Here is a 21,355-nt window from a genome sequence, read left to right as displayed (position 1 = left end):
TTTTTGATGGAGCTCCCTTTCTCACCCCTGTGTTCATAAACTGCTCCTAACTGTCAGGTGTGTCCTTCTCTGCATTACTCTAAGCCCCAGTTCTTTCCAACTTCCTTTTTAGGGACCATGCCCAGTGACAATACCTTTCTCTTATGGGAAACAAGTGCCAGCTCTTACAGGTCTAATGCCACTGTTTCTGATTTTTCAGTATCCATGTGTTGCTTGATTTTGGATGGCTTCTCAGTCTTTGACTTTCTCACCTTGCTAGGAGCCCAAGATTGGTGTGTTCTTTGACCTGACCTATTTGCTCACCACCTTGCTGTAAGCTTCTGGACTTCAGGTTGTTACCTTGACTCTAGACTATCAGCTCTGTCTTCAGAAACCTCTGAGTTTTTCCTCCAGATCTCTTGCCTGGCCCTTATTTTGTGTTGAGTCTGATCTACGGTTGTCCACCATAACAGTGTAGGAGATAACTAGGGTAAGGATGTGAAGGAAAGTGGGAAAATTTCGGGTGTTCCCTAATTAACAGCAACACATGTGCCTATTAACAAAACCATGTATTTATATAACACTCCTGATATCTCTATGTGATTTTTGAAAAAAAAACTATTTCTAAAGAAGCAAAAGATCTTCCAAAGTTTAAGCCAGATCTGTACAAATAAAGTGTATAAAATAATTAAGGGACTTATTTAAACGATGCAAAGCCACCCTTCCACCTCAATTCTGAAGACACTTAAAAGTCATTTATGTGTGAACCAGCCAGGTGATATTTACCTCGATTTTCTACAAGTTTACCTATAATATAAAATCCACTTTTATTTACATAAAATAAGCTATTTGAGTTGGAAAGGGTACCTAAATTATTCTTTTTTCCCCCAGTTCATGTTGGATGTTAAGACATAGTCAAAAGAGGTAGCTTTATTTTTTCCCTTTTCAGATATTTAAAAAGCATACACTATCCACTTGTTAAAATGGGTTAGAGGACAGAACTGCTGAAAATAATTATAAAGCTGATGGTATTGATATTAATACAGACAGAACATGCTATTAGGGAATAGTGTCCTTAGTTGGCACATATTCCTAATAAGTTCCAAAAGTAGAGAGTTTCCTAACGTATTTTTTAGTCTCTAATCTATCCCTCCTATTATTGAGTGACACAGATGTATTTCTTGGTATTTGTTCAGATGATGAAGCATACATGCAGCTTCCTGGTCACTTAAGTGTACATCCCTTTGGAAAGTTTTGTTATACTGCCTTGTGTTTCATAGCCCGTTTTCAGGTATGCCTGCAGGTTCTGAATTAGTTTGCCATTTGAAAATGTGTTTTGGCATGCATTACAAAGGTCAAAAACTCAAAATAATTCTCTTACTCATTCTTATTCTCCCACTGAATTAATTCACACAGGATACTCTTTTAACTTATAGGATCACTTGACTTCTGTCCAAAATCCATTTTAAAAAAGGGAACAGAACTAAGCCCCCAGTGCAAGGAGACTGAGTAAACAACAGTACTAACATGAATGGACATTATGGGTAAGTGGTAAGAGTGTCAACTTACTTAGGCCTCACTATTTATAAACTGCTTACTAACTTGGGTAAGTTATATGACTTCTCTGAGCCAAATTTTCTCATTTTAAAAATGATCCATAGACATTTCTCCAAAGATATACAAATGGCAAATAAACACACAAAAAAGATGCTTAACATAATTAACCATTACAGAAGTGTAAATCAAAACCAAAATGAGATACCACTAAATACCTACTAGGATAACTATTATCAAAAGAAGGGAAAATAACAAGTGTTGGTAAGGATGTGAATAAATTGGAATGCTTGTGTATTTCTACTGAGAATGTAAAATGGTGTAGTTGCTTTGGGAAAAATCTGGCAGTTCCTTAAAAGTTTAAATTTAGACTGACCAGTGATCCAACAGTTCTATTCCTAGGTAGAAATGATAACCCAAGAGAAATGATAACATATATCCACACAAAAAATATGTACACTAATATTTATAACAGCATTCTTTATAATAGCCAAAGAGTAGAAACAATAAAAATGTCCTTAAATTGATGTATGGATAAATAATATGTGGTATATCCATACAATGGAATATTATTTGGCAGTTAAAAAGGGATGAAGTACTTATATAAGCTACAACATGTTTGAACCTTGAGAACAATATACTAAATATAAGAAGCCAATCACAAAAGACCACATGTTGTATGATTTCATTTATAGTAAATGTCCAGAATAGGCAAATTTATAGACAAAGACCATTGATTAGCAGTTGCCTAGAGATGGTGGTGGGGGTGAAGGTGCGGGACTGAGAAGTGACTGCTAATGGGTTTGGAGTTTCTTTTGGGGATGTTGAAATGTTCTGAAATTGACTGTTGTGAGGGTTGCACAACTTTGAATATATTAGGAATAATTGAAATGTATGATTTAAGTTGATCAGTTGTATGGTGTATGAATAATATCTTAATGATTCTCTTAAAAATGGGATAAATAGTTGCATCCATCCCATAGAGTCATTGAGAGGATTAAATGAGATAACTCATGTAAAGTATTAATATAGTGTCAGTACGTGGTAAGCAATCAATAAATGATAGCTCTACTATCATTACTGCTACTACTACTACCACTACAACAACTACTACTACTACTACTGGCAATAAAACTACTAGTAGTAGTAGAGCTATTATTAAATAATCATACTAAATATTATTATAAAAATAATAATTATTACTAGTAGAGCTATTGCTAAATAATTACCATTTCACATGTAGTTATAATACATATAATACAATTATTATTGTTGCTGCTATAATTATTAAAATGTCTCTATTGGCCTGATAGCTTTTTTGAGGATATAATTTTGGGCCTAGATAAAGTTACCATACTCAGTATGCTGCAATAAAAATGACACAAACTTTGGAGTCAGACAAATCTGATCGAAATCCCATTTTTACCACTTACTAAATATGTAACCTCAGGAAAATAATTTCATCTGTCTGAGGCCGAATTTCGTCATCTGCAAAATGGTTCAACAGTACCTACTACTACTTTAGGCTCTTGTGAGGAATAAATAAGACAGTGTATGTACAAATGCCTATTGCAGTGTCTATACATAGTAAATTCTCAAATTTTGTTTTGATATGTATAAAATCATCGTACTGGCATTAGTGAAAGTGTGATGCAACACCCTCAAGCTTATATTAATTATCTCAATGAGGCATAAACTTCAGCAATGCCCCAAAATAGCAATATATGGAATAGAGGTCTGGTCAACAATCATGTTATTCCTAAGATGTTCATAATTAACTCATTACATTACAGATAAATCTTAAGTGTTAACTTTTTTCTTTTCATTGTCAAGTGCCTCAAAACAAGTATGATTAAGTTATACAAACTTAGACAAAGTAAGTAAACCAGATTCAGTCTCAAGCCTTAATATGGCAGCCAACTCTTAGGGAAAAGGCTTGGCCCAGAATTTCCAAAGCTGTAAATAATGCACACGTTGTACAATCTGGGGAATAGAATAGTTTGCAGTTTGGTGTAGCCCCAGGCTAAGCTTGTACATGTTATCCTGCAAAAAATAGATCTTTTGGAAACAGCTCACTAACCCTAGAATATCTACAAGGGACAGTGAACGCTGCCATGAACCAGCTCCAATTATGTGTGCCAAGAATGCTGAGTGAACTCATGATACCCTTCTTCTTCCTCTCCAAAGTCTTCACTTATTCAAGATTAAATTAAATGAAGGTTTTAAGGAGTTATTTGAAGTTAAAAGCATAGGAAGAGTATACAAAAACAAAAATAATTAAATAAATCCCTTGCTACCACCATTATATACACGACACATATACATGATTCGAGCTTATGGAATAATCATGTATAGCTATTTATATTGATATTAATTATGGCTTGACATTTTAGCTCAATTGGTTGGTGACCTGCTTTGGATTATTTGTTCTATGACAACTTTAGAAATAGTTTGCTACTTTTGCTAAACTGAAGAGACTCAGGGATATCGTAAGTTTCCATTTTTAGTATTTACCATATTGAAGAAATGGTGGATAATTTATTATTATAAAAGGTTATACCTTGGTAATTTTAAATTATTTTCAAATAAATTTAGTACTTGGATTGAGGTTACAGAGATTTGTCATTATATTGAGTGAAAGTCAAAGAGTATAGAATTGTTAATTTATGAGGTCTTGCCACAAAAATGTCACTCTCCCTTTTCCCATCTCTGTTTTGGCCATTATCATATTGCATTGTAATTCTGCTTACACATCTCTCTTCCCCACTAGACTGAGAAACACCTTAAGGCCAAGGCCCTCATTTTGTTAACCTCTATATCCCCAGGTTCTAACACAGTGTTTGGCATCAACTAAGAATGCAAAAAACGTTTTTAGGTATATTGAGTTTAAAAAAAAAGATTGATTTGACTAAACAGCTAATTTCCTAAATTAGGGTTCAATCAGTTATTTTTTTGCCTCGTAGTCCTGAGTATTGCATTAAATATTATATTTTCCCTTATTCTCTTGTAGTATACAGTGGTCTCTTAGGGGACCTAATATAATTTTAAGTAGAAACTGCTGGTGACATTGATTTCCGACGAAGATTAAAACTCCTTATACACACAGAGAAAGTTTGAGCCAGTAGCACATAACACAGTCATTAAGTATGAATTTAAACAGCCTATAAAAATAAAACAAATTCTGAATGAGAATAGAAGAGAAATAAAGAGACTCTTTCATACTGGATCAGATTCATCTGGTATTCAATTAGCTTGGAACTATTCCACTGGTCTGAGTTTTTCTTATATGATTGGGTCCCCCAGGCCTTCTTTCTGACTCTTTAACACAGAAAGAGAAAATAAACAGTGTTTATATTAATTTTTATTTTTTCTATACCCTGAGGTTTATTATCAAAACAATAGCCTTTGCTTAATTTTTAGAACCAACATAGGAAAGAGCACTAGAAAGTTGCAATTTACTAATTTGCATACGTTAGCAAATATTTTTTGGTCGTTATGAGCATAATGATCCAAAGTTATCCACAAGAATTATTTTCATTTAAACTCCTCAGGATAATGTAAATAACCATATTAACAATTAGCGAGTAAACACTTTTACTCAACATGAAGTTGATGTTCAGCATCTGAGGCGCCTAGTACTTTTTTGCTTCTACACCAGGGATCAGCAAGCTGCAACCCTGGGGACACAGCAGGCCCAACTTCTGTTTTGGTATGGTCCACATGCTATGATTTTTACTTTTTTCAAATAGTTGAAAACAAATTGAAGGAAGAATAATATTTCATGACATATGAAAATTATGTAAAATTGAAATCCTAGTTCTCATAAATAAAGTTTTATGAGGACTCAGTCATGCTCATATAATATCTATACTACTTTCACACTACATGATACTTATAATGAAGAACATATAGCCCACAAAGCCTAAAATATTTACTATCTAGGCTTTTACAAAAAGTTTGAAGATGCTTATTCTAAATCCATCGTTGGTAATCCATTTACCTTTGCCTGAAATTGCTTTCACTTGTCACAATCCTCAAAACTATTCTATTTTTTTTTTTGCATCTTTATTGGAGTATAATTCCTTTACAGTGTTGTGTTAGTTTCTGCTGTAAAACAAAGTGAATCAGCTATATGTATACATATATTCCCATATCCCCTCCCTATCCCATCCCTCTACGTGGTCACAAAGCATGGAGCTGATCTGCCTGTGCAATGTAGCTGCTTCCCACTAGCTATCTATTTTACATTTAGTAGTGTATATATGTCAATGCTACTCTCTCACTTCGTCCCAGCTTCTCCTCCCCACCCCGTGTCCTCAAGTCCATTGTCTACGTCTGTGTCTTTATTCCTGTCTTGCTCCTAGGTCCCTCAGAACCTTTTTTTTTTAATTCCATAAATATGTGTTAGCATACGGTATTTGTTTTTCTCTTTCTGACTTACTTCACTCTGTATGACAGACTCTAGGTCCATCCACCTCACTACAAATAACTCAATTTTGTTTCTTTTTACGGCTGAGTAATATTCCATTGTATATATGTGACACATCTTCTTTATCCATTCATCTATGGATGGACACTTAGGTTGCTTCCATGTCCTGGCTATTGTAGATAGTGCTGCAATGAACATTGTGGTACATGTCTCCTTCTTAATTATAGTTTTCTCAGGGTATATGTCCAGTAGTGGGATTGCTGGGTCATATGGTAGTTCTATTTTTAGTGTTTTAAGGAACTTCCATATTGTTCTCCATAGTGGCTGTATCAATTTACATTCCCACCAACAGTGCAAGAGGGTTCCCTTTTCTCCACACCCTCTCCAGCATTTATTGTTTGTAGATTTTCTGAGGATAGCCATTCTGACCGGCGTGACCTGATACCTCATTGCAGTTTTGATTTGCATTTCTCTAACGATTAGTGATGTTGAGCATACTTTCATGTGTTTGTTGGCAATCTGTATATCTTCTGTGGAGAAATGTCTATTTAGGTCTTCCACCCATTTTTGGATTGCATTGTTTGTTTTTTGATATTGAACTGCATTAGCTGCTTGTATATTTTGGAGATTAATTCTTTGTCAGTTGCTTCATTTGCAAATATTTTCTCCCATTCTGAGGGTTGTCTTTCCGTCTTGTTTATTTTTTCCTTGGCTGTGCAAAAGCTTTTAAGTTTCATTAGGTCCCATTTGTTTATTTTTGGTTTTATTTCCATTTCTCTAGGAGGTGGGTCAAAAGGATCTTGCTGTGATTTATGTCATAGAGTGTTCTGCCTATATTTTCCTCTAAGAGTTTGATAGTGTCTGGCCTTACATTTAGATCTGTAATCCATTTTGAATTTATTTTTCTGTATGGTGTTAGGGAGTGTTCTAATTTCATTCTTTTACATGTAGCTGTCCAGTTTTCCCAGCACCATTTATTGAAGAGGCTGTCTTTTCTCCATTGTATATTCTTGCCTCCTTTGTCAAACATAAGGTGACCATATGTGTGTGGGTTTATCTCTGGGCTTCCTATCCTGTCCCACTGATCTGTATTTCTGCTTTTGTGCCAGTACCATACTATCTTGATGACTGTAGCTTTGTAGTATAGCCTGAAGTCAGGGAGCCTGATTCCTCCAGCTCCGTTTTTCTTTCTCAAGATTGCTTTGGCTATTCGGGGTCCTTTGGGTTTCCATACAAATTGTAAAATTATTTGGTCTAGTTCTGTGAAAAATGCCCTTAATAGTTTATAGGGATTGAATTGAATCTGTAGATTCTTTTGGGTAGTATAGTCATTTTCACAATGTTGATTTTTCCAATCCAAGAACATGGTATATCTCTCCATCTGTTTGTATCATCTTTGATTTCTTTCATCAGTGTCTTATAATTTTCTGCATACAGGTCTTTTGTCTCCTTAGGTAGGTTGAGTCCTAGTTATTTTATCCTTTTTGTTGCAATGATAAATGGGAATGTTTCCTTAATTTCTCTTTCAGATTTTTCATCATTAGTGTATAGGAATGCAAGAGATTTCTGGGCATTAATTTTGTATCCTGCTACTTTACCAAATTCATTGATTAGCTCTAGTAGTTTTCTGGTAGCATCTTTAGGATTCTCTATGTAGAGTATCATGTCATCTGCAAACAGTGACAATTTTACTTCTTCTTTTCTGATTTGGATTCCTTTTATTTCTTTTTCTTCTCTGATTGCTGTGGCTAAAACTTCCAAAACTATGTTGAATAATAGTGGTGAGGGTGGACAACCTCGTCTTGTTCCTGATCTTAGAGGAAATGGTTTCAGTTTTTCACCATTGAGAACAATGTTGGCTGTGGGTTTGTCATATATGGCCTTTATTATGTTGAGGTAAGTTCCCTCTATGCCTACTTTCTGGAGGATTTTAATCATAAATGGGTGTTGAGCTTTGTCGAGAGCTTTTTATGCATCTATTGAGATGATCATATGTTTTTTCTCCTTCAATTTGTTAATATGGTTTATCACATTGATTGATTTGCATATATTGAAGAATCCTTGCATTCCTGGGATGAACCCCACTTGATCATGGTGTATGATCCTTTTAATGTGCTGTGGGATTCTGTTTGCTAGTATTATTTTGAGGATTTTTGCATCTATGTTCGTCAGTGGTATTGGCCTGTAGTTTTCTTTCTTTCTGGTTTTGTTATTAGGATGATGGTGGCCTCGTAAAATGAGTTTGGGAGTATTCCTCCCTCTCCTACATTTTGGAAGAGGTTGAGAAGGATGGGTGTTAGCTCTTCTCTAAGTGTTTGATAGAATTCACCTGTGAAGCCATGTGGCCCTGGGCTTTTGTTTGTTGGAAAATTTTTAATCACAGTTTCAATTTCAGTGCTTGTGATTGGTCTGTTCATGTTTTCTATTTCTTTCAGGTATATTTATTTCATGCATAACACTGACTGGTAGTTTAAGTCTTAGGAAACTCCCAGGAAAAATAGTTATCATCATCAATGAGAAGAACAGGGCACATTTCCAAATTCACCATTAACTGAAATGAAATGTCAGATCTCAAATCTTTTCATCCACATTTGTTCATGGCTTTTTCAAAGTTTCTAGGAGTCTGTTACAGTTTGTAAAGCATGCATTTGTGTTCTATAAAAAAAGCAGTATCCAAAAGAGAGTCTACCTAGCATCAACACATTTCAAGTGGGGCAGATATCACTATGATGCTTTAATAATTTCATATTAAAGTACAATATAAATTAATATACTGTGATGCAGTGTTATTTTTTCTTATAAAACTACTGAAAATATATTCCTTTTCAACTGCCAGAAACATAATTAGCCCTGGTACAACAAAGATTGTTTCATCAAATTTAAAGTTAAATTTACTTTCAGAGGGAGAAAATAAAAAGGTAATAGGGCCAGATTGAATTTGTGTGTGTGTTTTATACATTTCTTTTATCTTTATATTTCATACATTACCACAGGCAGCTTTAGCTGAATAGGCTTGCTTTGTGAGAACAATAATTTTAATATTATTTTGTTAAGAACATGTTTATCATCTCAAAATATATAGTTACTTGTTAAGATTAATCTTCTTTCAGCATTATAGTGTGAACACAATTTAGCAACAACCAAACTGTCATCACTATGTCAGCAAAAAGTATGTAAATTTCTATAACCTTGTGGATGACTAATGGATTACACTATAGGAGAGAGAAAGTCAAGATGTTTATTTTCCTCTAGAGTCACAACAAAATATCTGTACTGATGCAAACTCCATGCACTAAAAAGTGTTCATCTGAACTGAAAATTTTCATTTACTGGATTGCCTTTACAAATGTGCAGAACTGATAACTGAGTGCAACCCTCAAACAAACACATAAATAATAATTCTAGATCATGTTTTCTAAAACTATCTTGAAGCTGATACTCAAATATTTCCTACAATATTTCTAACTTGGCATAAAATGCCTGCATGAGACTCTTGTTCATGGGTAAAATGGAATTCAAAATGTTCTAGAGAAAATTAATTAATGTTTGTTCCGGGTATCTATTGTTTAACAAACTATACCTAGCTTAGTGACTAGTGATAACCCTTTTTTTTTGTTTTTCATTATGAATTTTTGGGTCAGAAATCTAGGAGGAGTTCAGCTCAATGGTTTATCTCTGAACTACATGGCATAGGTCAGGGCATCTGGGACTGGAGGATCCACTTCCAACATGGGTTCTTACACTCACATGTCTGGTGCCTTGGTGTTTTATTGGCCTTTCTTTCTCCACATGGCATCTCAACCTCTAGGGTCTCTACATGTGGCTTGAGTTTCTCACAGCATGGTAGTTTCAGACCAGACCAAGAGATCCAAGGAGAAATTACAAGATTTCTTTTGACCCAACCTCCAACATCTCAGAATATCATTTCTACCATACTCTATTGGTCAAGTATATCCTAGGCCAACCAGATTCAAGGGGAGGGGAATGAGAAACTATGTTTAGATGGTAGGAATAGGAGAAAATCTGGGGCTAACTTTAATCCACTACAATGTTATCCCAAATTTTCAAATATTGGGATTTGACAAAACTGAACTTGGTAATGTGCTTAGCCATTTAGATTGGATGGTTGTATTTTGGGTAGTCCTCATTTTAGTTCTAGTTTAAGGATGTGTAAAACTGCATGTGCTTGGTAAACTGTAAAAAATGAAGTAAAATAATTTCTAGAAGTTTTGAGAACTTACTTAATTCTAAAAGTTTTCAAGATATAGACAGCGATGTCCAATCACCACAGTTATCTTTCTCTAGCTCATTTTTATGTCTAGGGTTTCTAAGCCCTCATCATTCTGACTGCAGAGCCCCCACCAACACTGAAGAGCTCTCTGGCATTTATAGTGCTTCTAACATCACCTTACTATTGAGGTATGAGTAAATTACAAAATGATTTCCAGTTGTGAATAAACAGTACTAAATAAATCTGTGGAAAAGTTAAAATCACTTAAAATTAACCAGTCATGTGCTCCTTGAAATGCCAAAGATCTTGTTTAAGTGATTTTGTTTTTCATTCTCTGAATTACATGGTCGATTTAGCATCTTGGAGAAACAGCCTTTCTGGAATGAAAAATGGGCAGGTCTCCATCTTTCTGTCAATAAACTTGTTTCCAAATTGTGTAACAAACTAAAAACTGAAAAGTTCAGCCTTGCATCTAATGTAAATTGGAAGCAAATTACTTTAATGATTTTACAGGGTGGTGTTGGTGAGCTTTTTTGGTATACATACCTATGTTGGAATACATATTTATAAAAAGCACACATCTCTGTTCTATTAGAGATGTCCTGAATAGAACAGACAAGTGTGACACCCAGTGAATCTGAATGAAATTTACTCCCTACAAGGGTCTCCCTCCTTACTTTACAGCAACACTCCTCACACTTTTCTGTTGAAGTTTGCTTAATGGCAGAGGAGAAGTATCCCCCTAGGGGCCACAAACACAAAATTTAGTCATGTTTTAATTGAAATAGTTGTGTGAATTTTGCTTGCTACTCCTTAGTTTATGTTTTCATATAAAAATAACGCATTCACTTAGCAACTTATCATTTGTTAAATCTTCAACAAATGATACAAGATCATCTTATGGCTTCATGTAACCCCTGGCAAACCAGAGTACCCTCGAGGTATTTTATATCAGTGTGGATGGAAAGATGTGAGTATATAAAACTTACTGAAAGAGTGTGTCAGCACATCTAGATTTGGCTTTAACAAAATGTGATGACTCTGCAAAATAATATACAAGTGGTGGGGAGACAGCCATAGTCTAATCTTCAACATTACCGACAAAATATTCACCATTTTCACAGCTTACTCTTGACAACATGTTTATTATTTTCTTTTTGTTTTAAAATACTTAACTCTGGTACTCATACTGCTAGGCTGCATTAACTATAATGTGTTATATTTCATTCTTAAAAAGTGAACAAGCTCTTAGGAATGTAATATTCTCTCACCTATTTTTAAGATAGAAATAAGTCTCTAACAATCCAGGTTGTATTGGAAAGATCAAAAGTTGAGTCAAAAACTTCCGAAGTGACTGAAATATTGGGGCCAATTCATCTTCCTTAGCTATATAATTGGTAGGTACCACTGGTCACATATTTCAATGCCATATGCCCAAAGTATGAATAATACGTTGCCAGCATATTTACCCAGTTCTCTTGTTTAGAATTGAAGAAATTATTAGAACTGAAGAATAGAATAAAACCCAAGATAGGTGAAAGCTCACAGATGTTAAAGAATATAGTTTAGAGTAAAGGCCGTGGTTTGAAAGAGACACTAGCAGACCTCTGAGTTTCAAGCTTAAATTTCTTGAAATATAACATTTAGTGGCAGGAGACTCAAAAAGGAGGCTCAACACCTTGTGTCTTTGAATCTGTAAAACAGCACTAGCACCCATAAATCAACTTGTTATTTTTTCCTACTCCAGATGATTCATAAATATTTAGGCTCTCAACCTGAAAACAAGTTTTAAATAGCCCTGGATTGTGCCATTGGAAATAATATTATCAGATCGTTTTAAAGTCTGTACTGAGGGGCTCTTTTATTTTAAAAAAGTGCTTGTTCTCCAGGAGTTAATGCTCTCTAAATAAAAATTTGGGACTGATAAGCATGAAAAGTTTTCTGTACCAATCACCAATTCATGACACCCAGGAATCTATCAATCACAGAGTTAAAAAGCTCTGTCCTACAGCACACTTAATACCCAGTGTAACCACTTAGTATTACCATTCCTTGATGCAATACAAACTCATTTCCTTAAACTGCTATTGCAATGAACTCCAGGGTTATAAATGAACAGACACAAATTGATTTGCATGTAATGACAGTAGCAATAAACCTTTCCTGGTTCATGCAATTTTCCCCATCTGTTAACAGAGAGGAAGTTTAGGACCTATTATTCCCAGAAGGAGACTTACCCAGCTGGACATCTATAACACTTGGCTGATTCTCCATGGGGAACAATGGCTTGGGAGGTTTGTCTGTGAGTAAAGCTAGAAGAGAAAATGAAAGAAGGTAATGGAAAAATTGAGATAAATTACAGGATGAGAAAGATTCTATCGTGTATGATATTTAATGTTTGTAGACTTGAGAGTACGTAAACATTTATTAGACAGTGTTCCTACTTGAGCTGTTACTCTATCCATACAATCTCCACTTCCCAGCACATTTAGAGCACCACTGATTCACTGTGAATAGGCCACTTTGACAGCTACACTTTCCAACAAGATCAAACGAATGGTCTATTTTGAGTGGTTTTATAAGCTTGTGAGTGTAAAGAAATACAGATTTTAAAAGTATAATCATATAAACATTAAATCTTCATACCCACTTTGTGGTACTAAATATTCTTAGTGAAATATAACCCTAATGGACATTTCTGGTGGACTGAACCTTCTATACCTCTGAATCATCCCTCACTCCCCACCTCAATCTCTAAAACAATATGATAAAACACTGGTACCTTCATTAGGATAAATGATCAAAAATACTGATTGAGCATCTTTTGTCCACTAAGTCCTATGCTAAGTGCTAAGGGAAAAGAAGTAAAATATTTATCTTTGCCTTCAATATATAATCTAGGACTACGAACACAGAATTAGCACATGAAAATAGATGAACAAAGAATACAATTTAGTAAAAATAAAATCGTAGCATTTCAGCTATAAGGCTATATGTGGTAAAGGAATGGAGAAAGGAGAGGTCAATGTTTGTTGTCAGGGTCGGGCAAAGTTTTATGAAGGAAATGAGTCTCCACACAGACCTTAAGGAATGGAGAAGATTTGGAAAGGCAGAGTAAGGAATAAGAAATGCAAGAAAAATTAATAACACAAATCGAGGAATAGAGGTAGAACTTAGAGAGGCACCTAGAAGAAAGAAGTGTCAGGACTTGGCACACAGATATAAAATGCTTTATGACAAACCTTATATGAAGCTATTATTTATACCTTGAGTTCCTTTTACTTGTTCCCGTATTTATGCCCTACTTCAACTATCCAACTAGACTCTTACCTATCAAGGGGAAATGTTTTATAAGTCTTTGTAATTCACAAGAGACATAGAATAGAGCTGGGCACGAAAGAGATAATCATTAACCCATTGTTAATTGACTGGTTTAGGAATTCTGTGCCGATCTGAGAGAAGTTCATCTCATATTTGCAAAGATATTTAGAAGAGAGAGAAACAAAAGTTGATCACATGATAGGGAAGGTTAGGGAAATATACAAATTTGGTGATATTCCCAAAATAATTGTTGATAACAAACAAATGCAACAGGACAGAGCTTTACATAACATTAGCTTTATCTTCCTGATATCCAAACTGTTAAGGAAAAATTTTAGTGACTTGTTCTCATTTTTCCAACAAATCTTTATTGATGGCCTGTAACGCATCTTGTCCTTATGTAATTGAATGATATATTTTTCTAACTAAGCTAATTTTGGCATAATACAGGCAAACACACAAATACAATATCTATAGTCTTCATTTCTTCAATATTTCAGTTACTCTTAATAACCTTATATCAATATTTAAATATTATTTGAAATATAAAGGATATGCTTTTAAACAAAATTTAAATATTTGTATTCAAAATCCAGTCACAACAGATGTTCAGTTTTGTTGTTTGCTATCGTCTGTAATAGCAAAATATTGAGAACTACCAAAATATCCATCAGTAGGAGGCTGGTTAAATAATATTATGTTACTTCCATATAATGATAGATTATGATACATCTACTTAAAAGAATTAGGTAAATCTATTATGAAATATCTCCAAGATATACTATTCAATGAAAAAGCAAGGTTCCAAACAGTGTGCACAGTATACTATCCTTTGTGTAAAAAATATATATGTGTGTGTGTGTGCATGCACATGTGCTGTGCATATATATATATATTTGTACAAGTGTGGAATATTTCTGAATGGATACATGTGAAACTCATAACAGTGATTTCCTTTGAGGAGAGGAACTAGGTGACTGGGGAATAGTGGTGGGTGAGGTTGGGTTAGGGTGGTACTGGCCAGCAGAGGAAGATTTAATTTTCACTGTATACCTGTTGTACATTTTGAACAACATGCATATACTGTGTATTCAAAACATGAATAAAAATTTTAAAAGTCCAGCCACCTACATTTTATTTATAAAAGAATCATTTTGGTTACTTGGCATAATTATTGTCAATTTGCCTTACACATCCAGATTATAGACACTTAGATTGCTGGAAACTGTTCTTAGTATTATTTTCAAATATGTCTTGCCTGTAAATGTATTAATTGGTAGGTGGGAAGTAACTGTAGGTAATGTATTTAATGCTCAAAGATGAATATCTTGTCTTACTTTCATCAGGATATGAATTTGGAGTCATTGTTGCCCTCCATCCTTACCTCCTGCCATGGACTATGGATATATTTACTCTGATTTTATTATTGTTAAATGTCAATTACTAAAACTTATTAATATTAATGATAATTTTAAGTGCCTTATGTTTACAGGTGGTTCATAATTTTTAAGGTGCTTTCAGATACATTAGTTCATGTGATCTACACAATGACCTTGGAAGGTAAGGAAGATAGTTACAATTATGGCCACCTTAGAGATGAAGCTAAATGAAGCTTGCATTGTCTCATTTGGTGCCCCCTTGCGACCAAAAGCCCCTATATGCAGAATGGATAGGAAGATAGATATAAGTTGTAGGCAGGAAAGAGGTAAAAATGCTCAGTACTGAATCAATGGTTTTAGCCTCTTTGACTACAAACTAATTAAGCTTAGGTTCCCAGGCCAGTGGGAGCGGCTTTGTGGCAAACAGCCAGCTGAAACACGGTTTCTGTAGAACATTCCATGCACATACATTTTTTTCCCTAAACTCATGAATGAAAGGAGATGAACTTACACTTATCCTAATGCATCCCAGTGGGATGTATGGGCGTGGAACCTCATTAAATTCCAATATCATGTCTAGGCCTGGGAATTGCCAAGAAGTGCAAAACATTTGTGATGATAAAGCAGGAGCTGCAGCAGTTCATCTGGATCCTGACCACCAGCCCAGAGACAAATCTATCAGCGCCCAGCATAATTATAGCATTTGCAGATTAGCTAGAGCACATGCTGCCATGAGTAGGCAAGCTCATTTCACTTTTCTTCTTTTTAAAAAAATCTCATCTGAAAATCACAGTTACTGTTTGGGAAATGAAGGGGAGAACTGTCAATACTAGACCCCATGAACAACACAGTGGAGATTTACAATTTTATTAGAAAACTTATCCTGGACCCCTAGAGGGATTAACTGGGGTCTGAGCTAGTCTTTCAATTTTCTGCTCAAGCTTCATGCTTTGATTGAAAGAATGAGAGCAAAGGATGCAGTTTGGTACTGACATTTCAGTCCACAATTCCTCCCTGCATTTCCCTCTGTAGCTGCTTATGTTTAATTATCCTTAACTATAATTGCTCTACTGAGTATACCATGGTATTAGTCTTAATGTGCTAGTGAAGCTATGACTGTTACTGCCTGCTTCTTCCTAAAACTAGGTTTTATATGTTCAACACTAACTTTCCTGAGAAGAATGTCCAAATTAGCTCTTTCTTTCCTATTGCAGGCAAAGGTGTGTCTACCTATACAACCAGATCAATTGATTTGACTGAAATGATTGGTAAATTTCTATGAAGTTAGTATAAGAAATCAGTAGAATTAACTGTTTGAATAAATCAATTTATGTGACTATATTGCCTAAGTGTTACATACAGTTATTACAAGTGTCATTGTCCTCTTTTGTTGATTTGTCTCTTTAATTAGACTTGCTAGCAAGCCAAGTGGAAGGGAATAGAAGGACAGCTTGATGCAAAGGACACTAAGTGTATGAACCCAGTAGAATCACAAAGTAGCTATTTAATTTCTAGGAATGAAGACATTATGAAATGTGTATGTTAAGGTCAATGAAATGGATCTCTCCAAATCCATTCAACGTATCAGCACTGAAATCACATTCCAAAATCATTATTTTCACCACAACATTTAACCATACAAAATCTCCCAATGTCCCCTACATTTACAAGAGGATAAAATCTGAACCTGTCAGGTGTAAACATAAAGGCAGTCATGATATAGCCTTAAAAAAAGCCTTCCTGTCTTCTTACCCACTCTTCTACTTTATCTGTGCTTTGTTTGGCCAAGTTACTTTCCTTATTTAGACATTGCATTAATTTCCAACTTTGCATCTTGGCTTAAACACTTTCCCTAAGCTTAGAGACAAATAATAATAGTTGCCTTAGTTATCATTTATTTAGTATCTGCTGTGTGCTAGGCCCTGTTCTAAGGCATTTTATATTACATTTTACAAATAACTTTCCCAAAGTCAAGGAGCTTGTAAAAGAGGAATCTGAAATGAGTAATGTCTGATCTCACCATGCCCACAGTGTCTAAGACCTTCCCCTTCCTTTTTGCTATCCCAAGTCCTATCTATCTTCCAAAAGTCAGTTTAAGTAAGTCCAACGTCCTCCAGAAAACCTTCCCTAATAAAAGCCCAAACAAACCTTTCCTCTCTCTGAAATCCTAAAGCATTTACTATTTCTTTGAACCACTCAGTTGGTTCACAGCATACATTGCTTTGAAAACAAATTAAACTTCACCTTATATGGGTATATCTAGTCTCCCTAACTAGATTTTGAAGTTCCTAGATGACAAGAATCATGTCTCACATAACCCAACAATCAAGGTAGTGTCTGACACTGTGGAACAAATAAACACAATTTTCAAATTATTTTCCCATTGTATTGTTTCTCTAAAAATGGGTGCTTCCAATAGGGTTCTTAGGTTACAAGGAACAGAAAGACAGTCTTGCTAATTTAAGCAAAAAGGGAATTTATCAGAAGGATGTCTCAAGGATGGACAGGATGTCTGGGGAACTAAGTTTAGATACAGGAAAGAAACCAGGCTAGGTCTAGATGTACAGGCAAAAGGGACTGCACAACAATTTCATCTTGATCCCATCATAGGACTGAATTCATTCCAACTGGTTTGTGTGTGTGTGTGTGTGTGTGTGTGTGTGTGTGTGTGTGTGTGTGTTTAATTTGTTTTGTCTTATTGTGTTGTATCTTGTTTTCTGTCCTTGTGTCACTTTGATCAAGATTCAAAATTCCAGGAAAGAGAGGCTGAATGGATAAGTTTTTAACTCCAGCCCTAGCCAAGACTGCATGCACACACCGAGGAAAACAAGAATCTCCCTAAAGCAGGATTTCACAACCTCAGCAATATTAATTTTCAGTGCCAGATAATTCTCTCTTGTAGGTGGCTGTCTTGTGCATTGTAGGATGTTTAACAGCATCCCTGGCCTCTACCCACTAAATGCTAGTAGCACCTTCCCCCAGTTGTAAAACCCAAAAATATCTCCAGATATTGGCAAATGCCCCTGGGGAGCAAAATCACCCCAGGTTGAGAACCACTGTCCTGCAGGAAACTTAGGTTCTCTGATGTTCTGAGGGAACCAAAGATCTTCAGAAAGAAGACTTGGGAATAGTCTTCACATGGGAAAAGGAAATGGAGGTCCTTACTAAGCAAATTAGATCTAGGGAGAGTCAGGGATCTTGTTAATATCCTTAAAGGTTTCCTGTAATCATGAAGGGAGATTATCCAAGTCTAGCCAAAGTAGTCGACTAGTTTCAAGATTTCATAAATTGAACACAGAATGAATCCAGAAATTGCTGAGTTCTGGAAACATCATAAGCATTATTATTTCTTGGAAAGGAATATCTCTTTCTGAATTAACATTAGAGACTTCCTAATTCTGAATTATGAGGCACATATTTTACTGGCTACTTAGTGAATATAAAGTCCCATATACTGTGAATATTTCATTTCTAGGATTACTAAGCTGAGAATCCCCTAATTTAGGTGATCATTCAGGAAAAAATATAAAATAAATATGATTATTTAATATTATCTTTAATCCTCCAAACTTATAAACCCAAACAGGATCAGTCTTAGATATAATGTGTCTCCTTTGCCCTAAGCTTCCTCGTTTTGTGTACCTTACTTCAGAGGAGTTTCTTCTCCAGCCTGCTTTTAGACACCCAGTGTTGTGTCTCTCTAATCAAAACTCACTGCAAAGAAATCTCTGCAATTTAAACCTTAGAATGAACTTAAGGTATCTGAATCTCCTCTCCTAAGGCTAGTTGCTTTTGAAGGATTGTCTGGAAATGTGGAAGGGCAGGCTTTATTCCTTAGTAGGGGGTTAAACAGCAGGCATATAATTGGCCCCAGGACCCTTCTCTTTACTCCTGTCTTCACATTGGTGTTGGTCAACAGACAGGGTGGGCTTCAGCAGAAGTTAATGAAGACAGATACAGTTATTTTCCTCAAGATTCCAACCAGCATTATTATGAGTGATTTCTCCACTTCTTAACATATCTTAGGAAAGAGAGCCCAGCATAGTTTAAATTTAAAAATACATCAATGTTCATTAAAAGTCAAGTCTTGTTTTCACTTCAGCCTGTTACTACCTCCATCAACTAAGCACTATAGCAATTAATTTTTTATAAATATTTTCTCCACCAAAACTCTAATATATCTACCGCATTTAAAACAGGAGGGGTTCTTATTAGTTATCCATTTTATACATATTATTGTGTATATGTCAATCCCAATCCCAACTAATAAGAACCTGCTGTATAAAAAAAAAACAATAAAATAAAATTCAAATAAATAAATAAATAAAACAGGAGGAGGCAGACTGACATATACTATTTGTCTATTAATTCCATCCAAAAAGAATATGGATTCTCTAGGTGTTCCAACTATAGTAGAAAGGCTGAGATGGGGTCGGAAAATAAAATCAAGCCAGTGATTCCAAGAGTCATTTGGAGATTTGTTTTAAACCACTGGTGGCTCAACCTTTGGATATTTAGATACGTGTCTCCCACACCTCCCTACTACTGACTAAGAATAATTTCCTTTAGTAAGTCACTACTATTGATGGTGGTGGCTCATGTTCCTCATGCGCGTATTTGAAAGATAAAATTATTGAGAAACATGGAGTCAAACAGACAGGAGGTAATATTCATAGGATTAAATTGCTTTTTAATACAAATACATTCTAGTTGAATTAAAATACTCCTACCATAATTTAAAGCCATTCCAAGTATTTGTCTTTATTTAAAACATAAAGTCAGGTATTTTCTTTGAATCAATAGGTGATCCTTTAACAGGCAGATGCTAAGCTGCCAGGGAAGTGCTGGGCAACCTACCAGGCCATTGCCCCTGCACAGCTCAGGATCTTGCTAGCAACTGCTCTGGGCATCTGGCTCAAAGACTCTGTGCTGCCTTGCAATTCAATGGATGTGCCTTGAGGGTCCTGAATGGTCAGAGGTGCTGTGAAGTTGCCCTGAGGTGCCCTTTCCTCTAGATTCCATATTTATTTCCACTAATATTTGAGTTTTGAGCAATGCATGAGCTTTGGGAAAGCTTGAGCATAAAGGCAGGGCAATTTCTTCTTGATGCCATTTGACACAGGGCCGTTCTCTGGAGAGAATGTTTATTCAGCACAAATCCGCCCAGACATAAAACAACTTCTTCAAACTTGAAAAGAAAACAACCTTGGGGGAAATGGAAACTTAAACAGAGGTTGTGATGGTAGTTTTTTTTTTTTTTTCCTCTCTTCACAGAACATGCTTTTTCTTCACTTTTGCCTTTTCCCCCTCAAGAAAGATTTTTGCCTTCTCTCTATAAAATAGTACTCTCTGGGCACTTAAATGTTGATGTCTAACACATTCCAAATGTGGTTACTATCAAATAAGTTACCTGAGATAGTGTACTTCTGAGTTCCACACAGAACTTGGGATACAGTTAACACTAAAACAATGAGAGGTTACACATAGAAGATAGATCAGTTTTAATTTTTTTCAGCTTTATTGAAATATAATTGACATATAACATTGTGTAAGTTTATGGTATACAATCTGCTGATTTGACACACATATATTGCAATACAATTACCACCATATAGCTAACTAATACCTCCATCAGGTCACATAATTATAATTTCTTTTTTGTGGTGAGAACATTTAAGGTCTACTCTCTTAGCAGCTTTCAAGTATATACAACAGTAATGTTCATTATAATCACTATGCTGTGTATTAGATCCCTAGAACTTATTCATCTTCTAACAAGAAGTTTGTACTCTTTGACCAACATTGCCTTATTTTTCCCACCTTCCAGCCCCTGGTAACCACCATACCAGTCTCTGTTTCTATGAGTTCAGCTTTTTTAGATTCCATGTATAAGTGATGTCATGCAGTATTTTTCTTGTCTGAATTATTTCACTTATCACAGTGCCCTCCAGGTCCATCTATGGTGGCACAAATGGCAAGATTTCCTTCTTTCTCACAGCTAAATAGTATTCCATTGTGTATCTTTATAAGATAGATCAATTTTCAACTTGCATCAAGATCCTCATTGGCTTCTGTTGTTACTGATCTGTCAGATTCTAGAAATTTGGCCCCAATACTTATGCTTAAGAATATAATAAGATACTCTGGGATGGATAATTTTAGAGCTAGACAGGCTCATATTTGTCTAATTCATCTGGCTATTTTGAAAGATGAAGAAACTGAAAGCTAGAAAATGAAAGGATTTTCTGAACATCATATCACAAATTAGTGATAAAACAGAAGACTAAAACCCATGTTTCCTGAATTAAAGATCAATATCCTTGCCGCTGCACCATGGCTAACATTGACTAAGCATGCATTCCATGCCAAGCTCTTTTACATTCATTCCATCATTAAATCCTCACGACAATACATGAGGTAGGTCCTAACATTATCAACATTTGACAGATGAGACAATTGAGG

At 35.3% G+C, this 21,355-nt stretch overlaps 1 protein-coding gene across 3 annotated transcripts in view; it reads right to left on the bottom strand.

Annotated features, from left to right (window-relative positions):
* Positions 1 to 21,355, bottom strand: part of IL1RAPL2 (interleukin 1 receptor accessory protein like 2) — a 1,121,335-nt gene that overhangs the window by 285,546 nt on the left and 814,434 nt on the right. For all 3 annotated transcript variants that reach the window (XM_082377189.1, XM_082377191.1, XM_082377190.1), the window contains one exon: positions 12,431 to 12,505. In XM_082377189.1, the coding sequence (XP_082233315.1) occupies positions 12,431 to 12,505 (75 nt within the window). The remainder of the gene's footprint in view (positions 1 to 12,430; positions 12,506 to 21,355) is intronic.

The sequence above is a fragment of the Balaenoptera borealis genome (assembly GCF_965194805.1).
Source record: "Balaenoptera borealis genome assembly, chromosome: X".
Lineage (NCBI taxonomy): Eukaryota > Metazoa > Chordata > Mammalia > Artiodactyla > Balaenopteridae > Balaenoptera > Balaenoptera borealis.
This window is presented reverse-complemented; position numbering and strand designations above follow the sequence as displayed.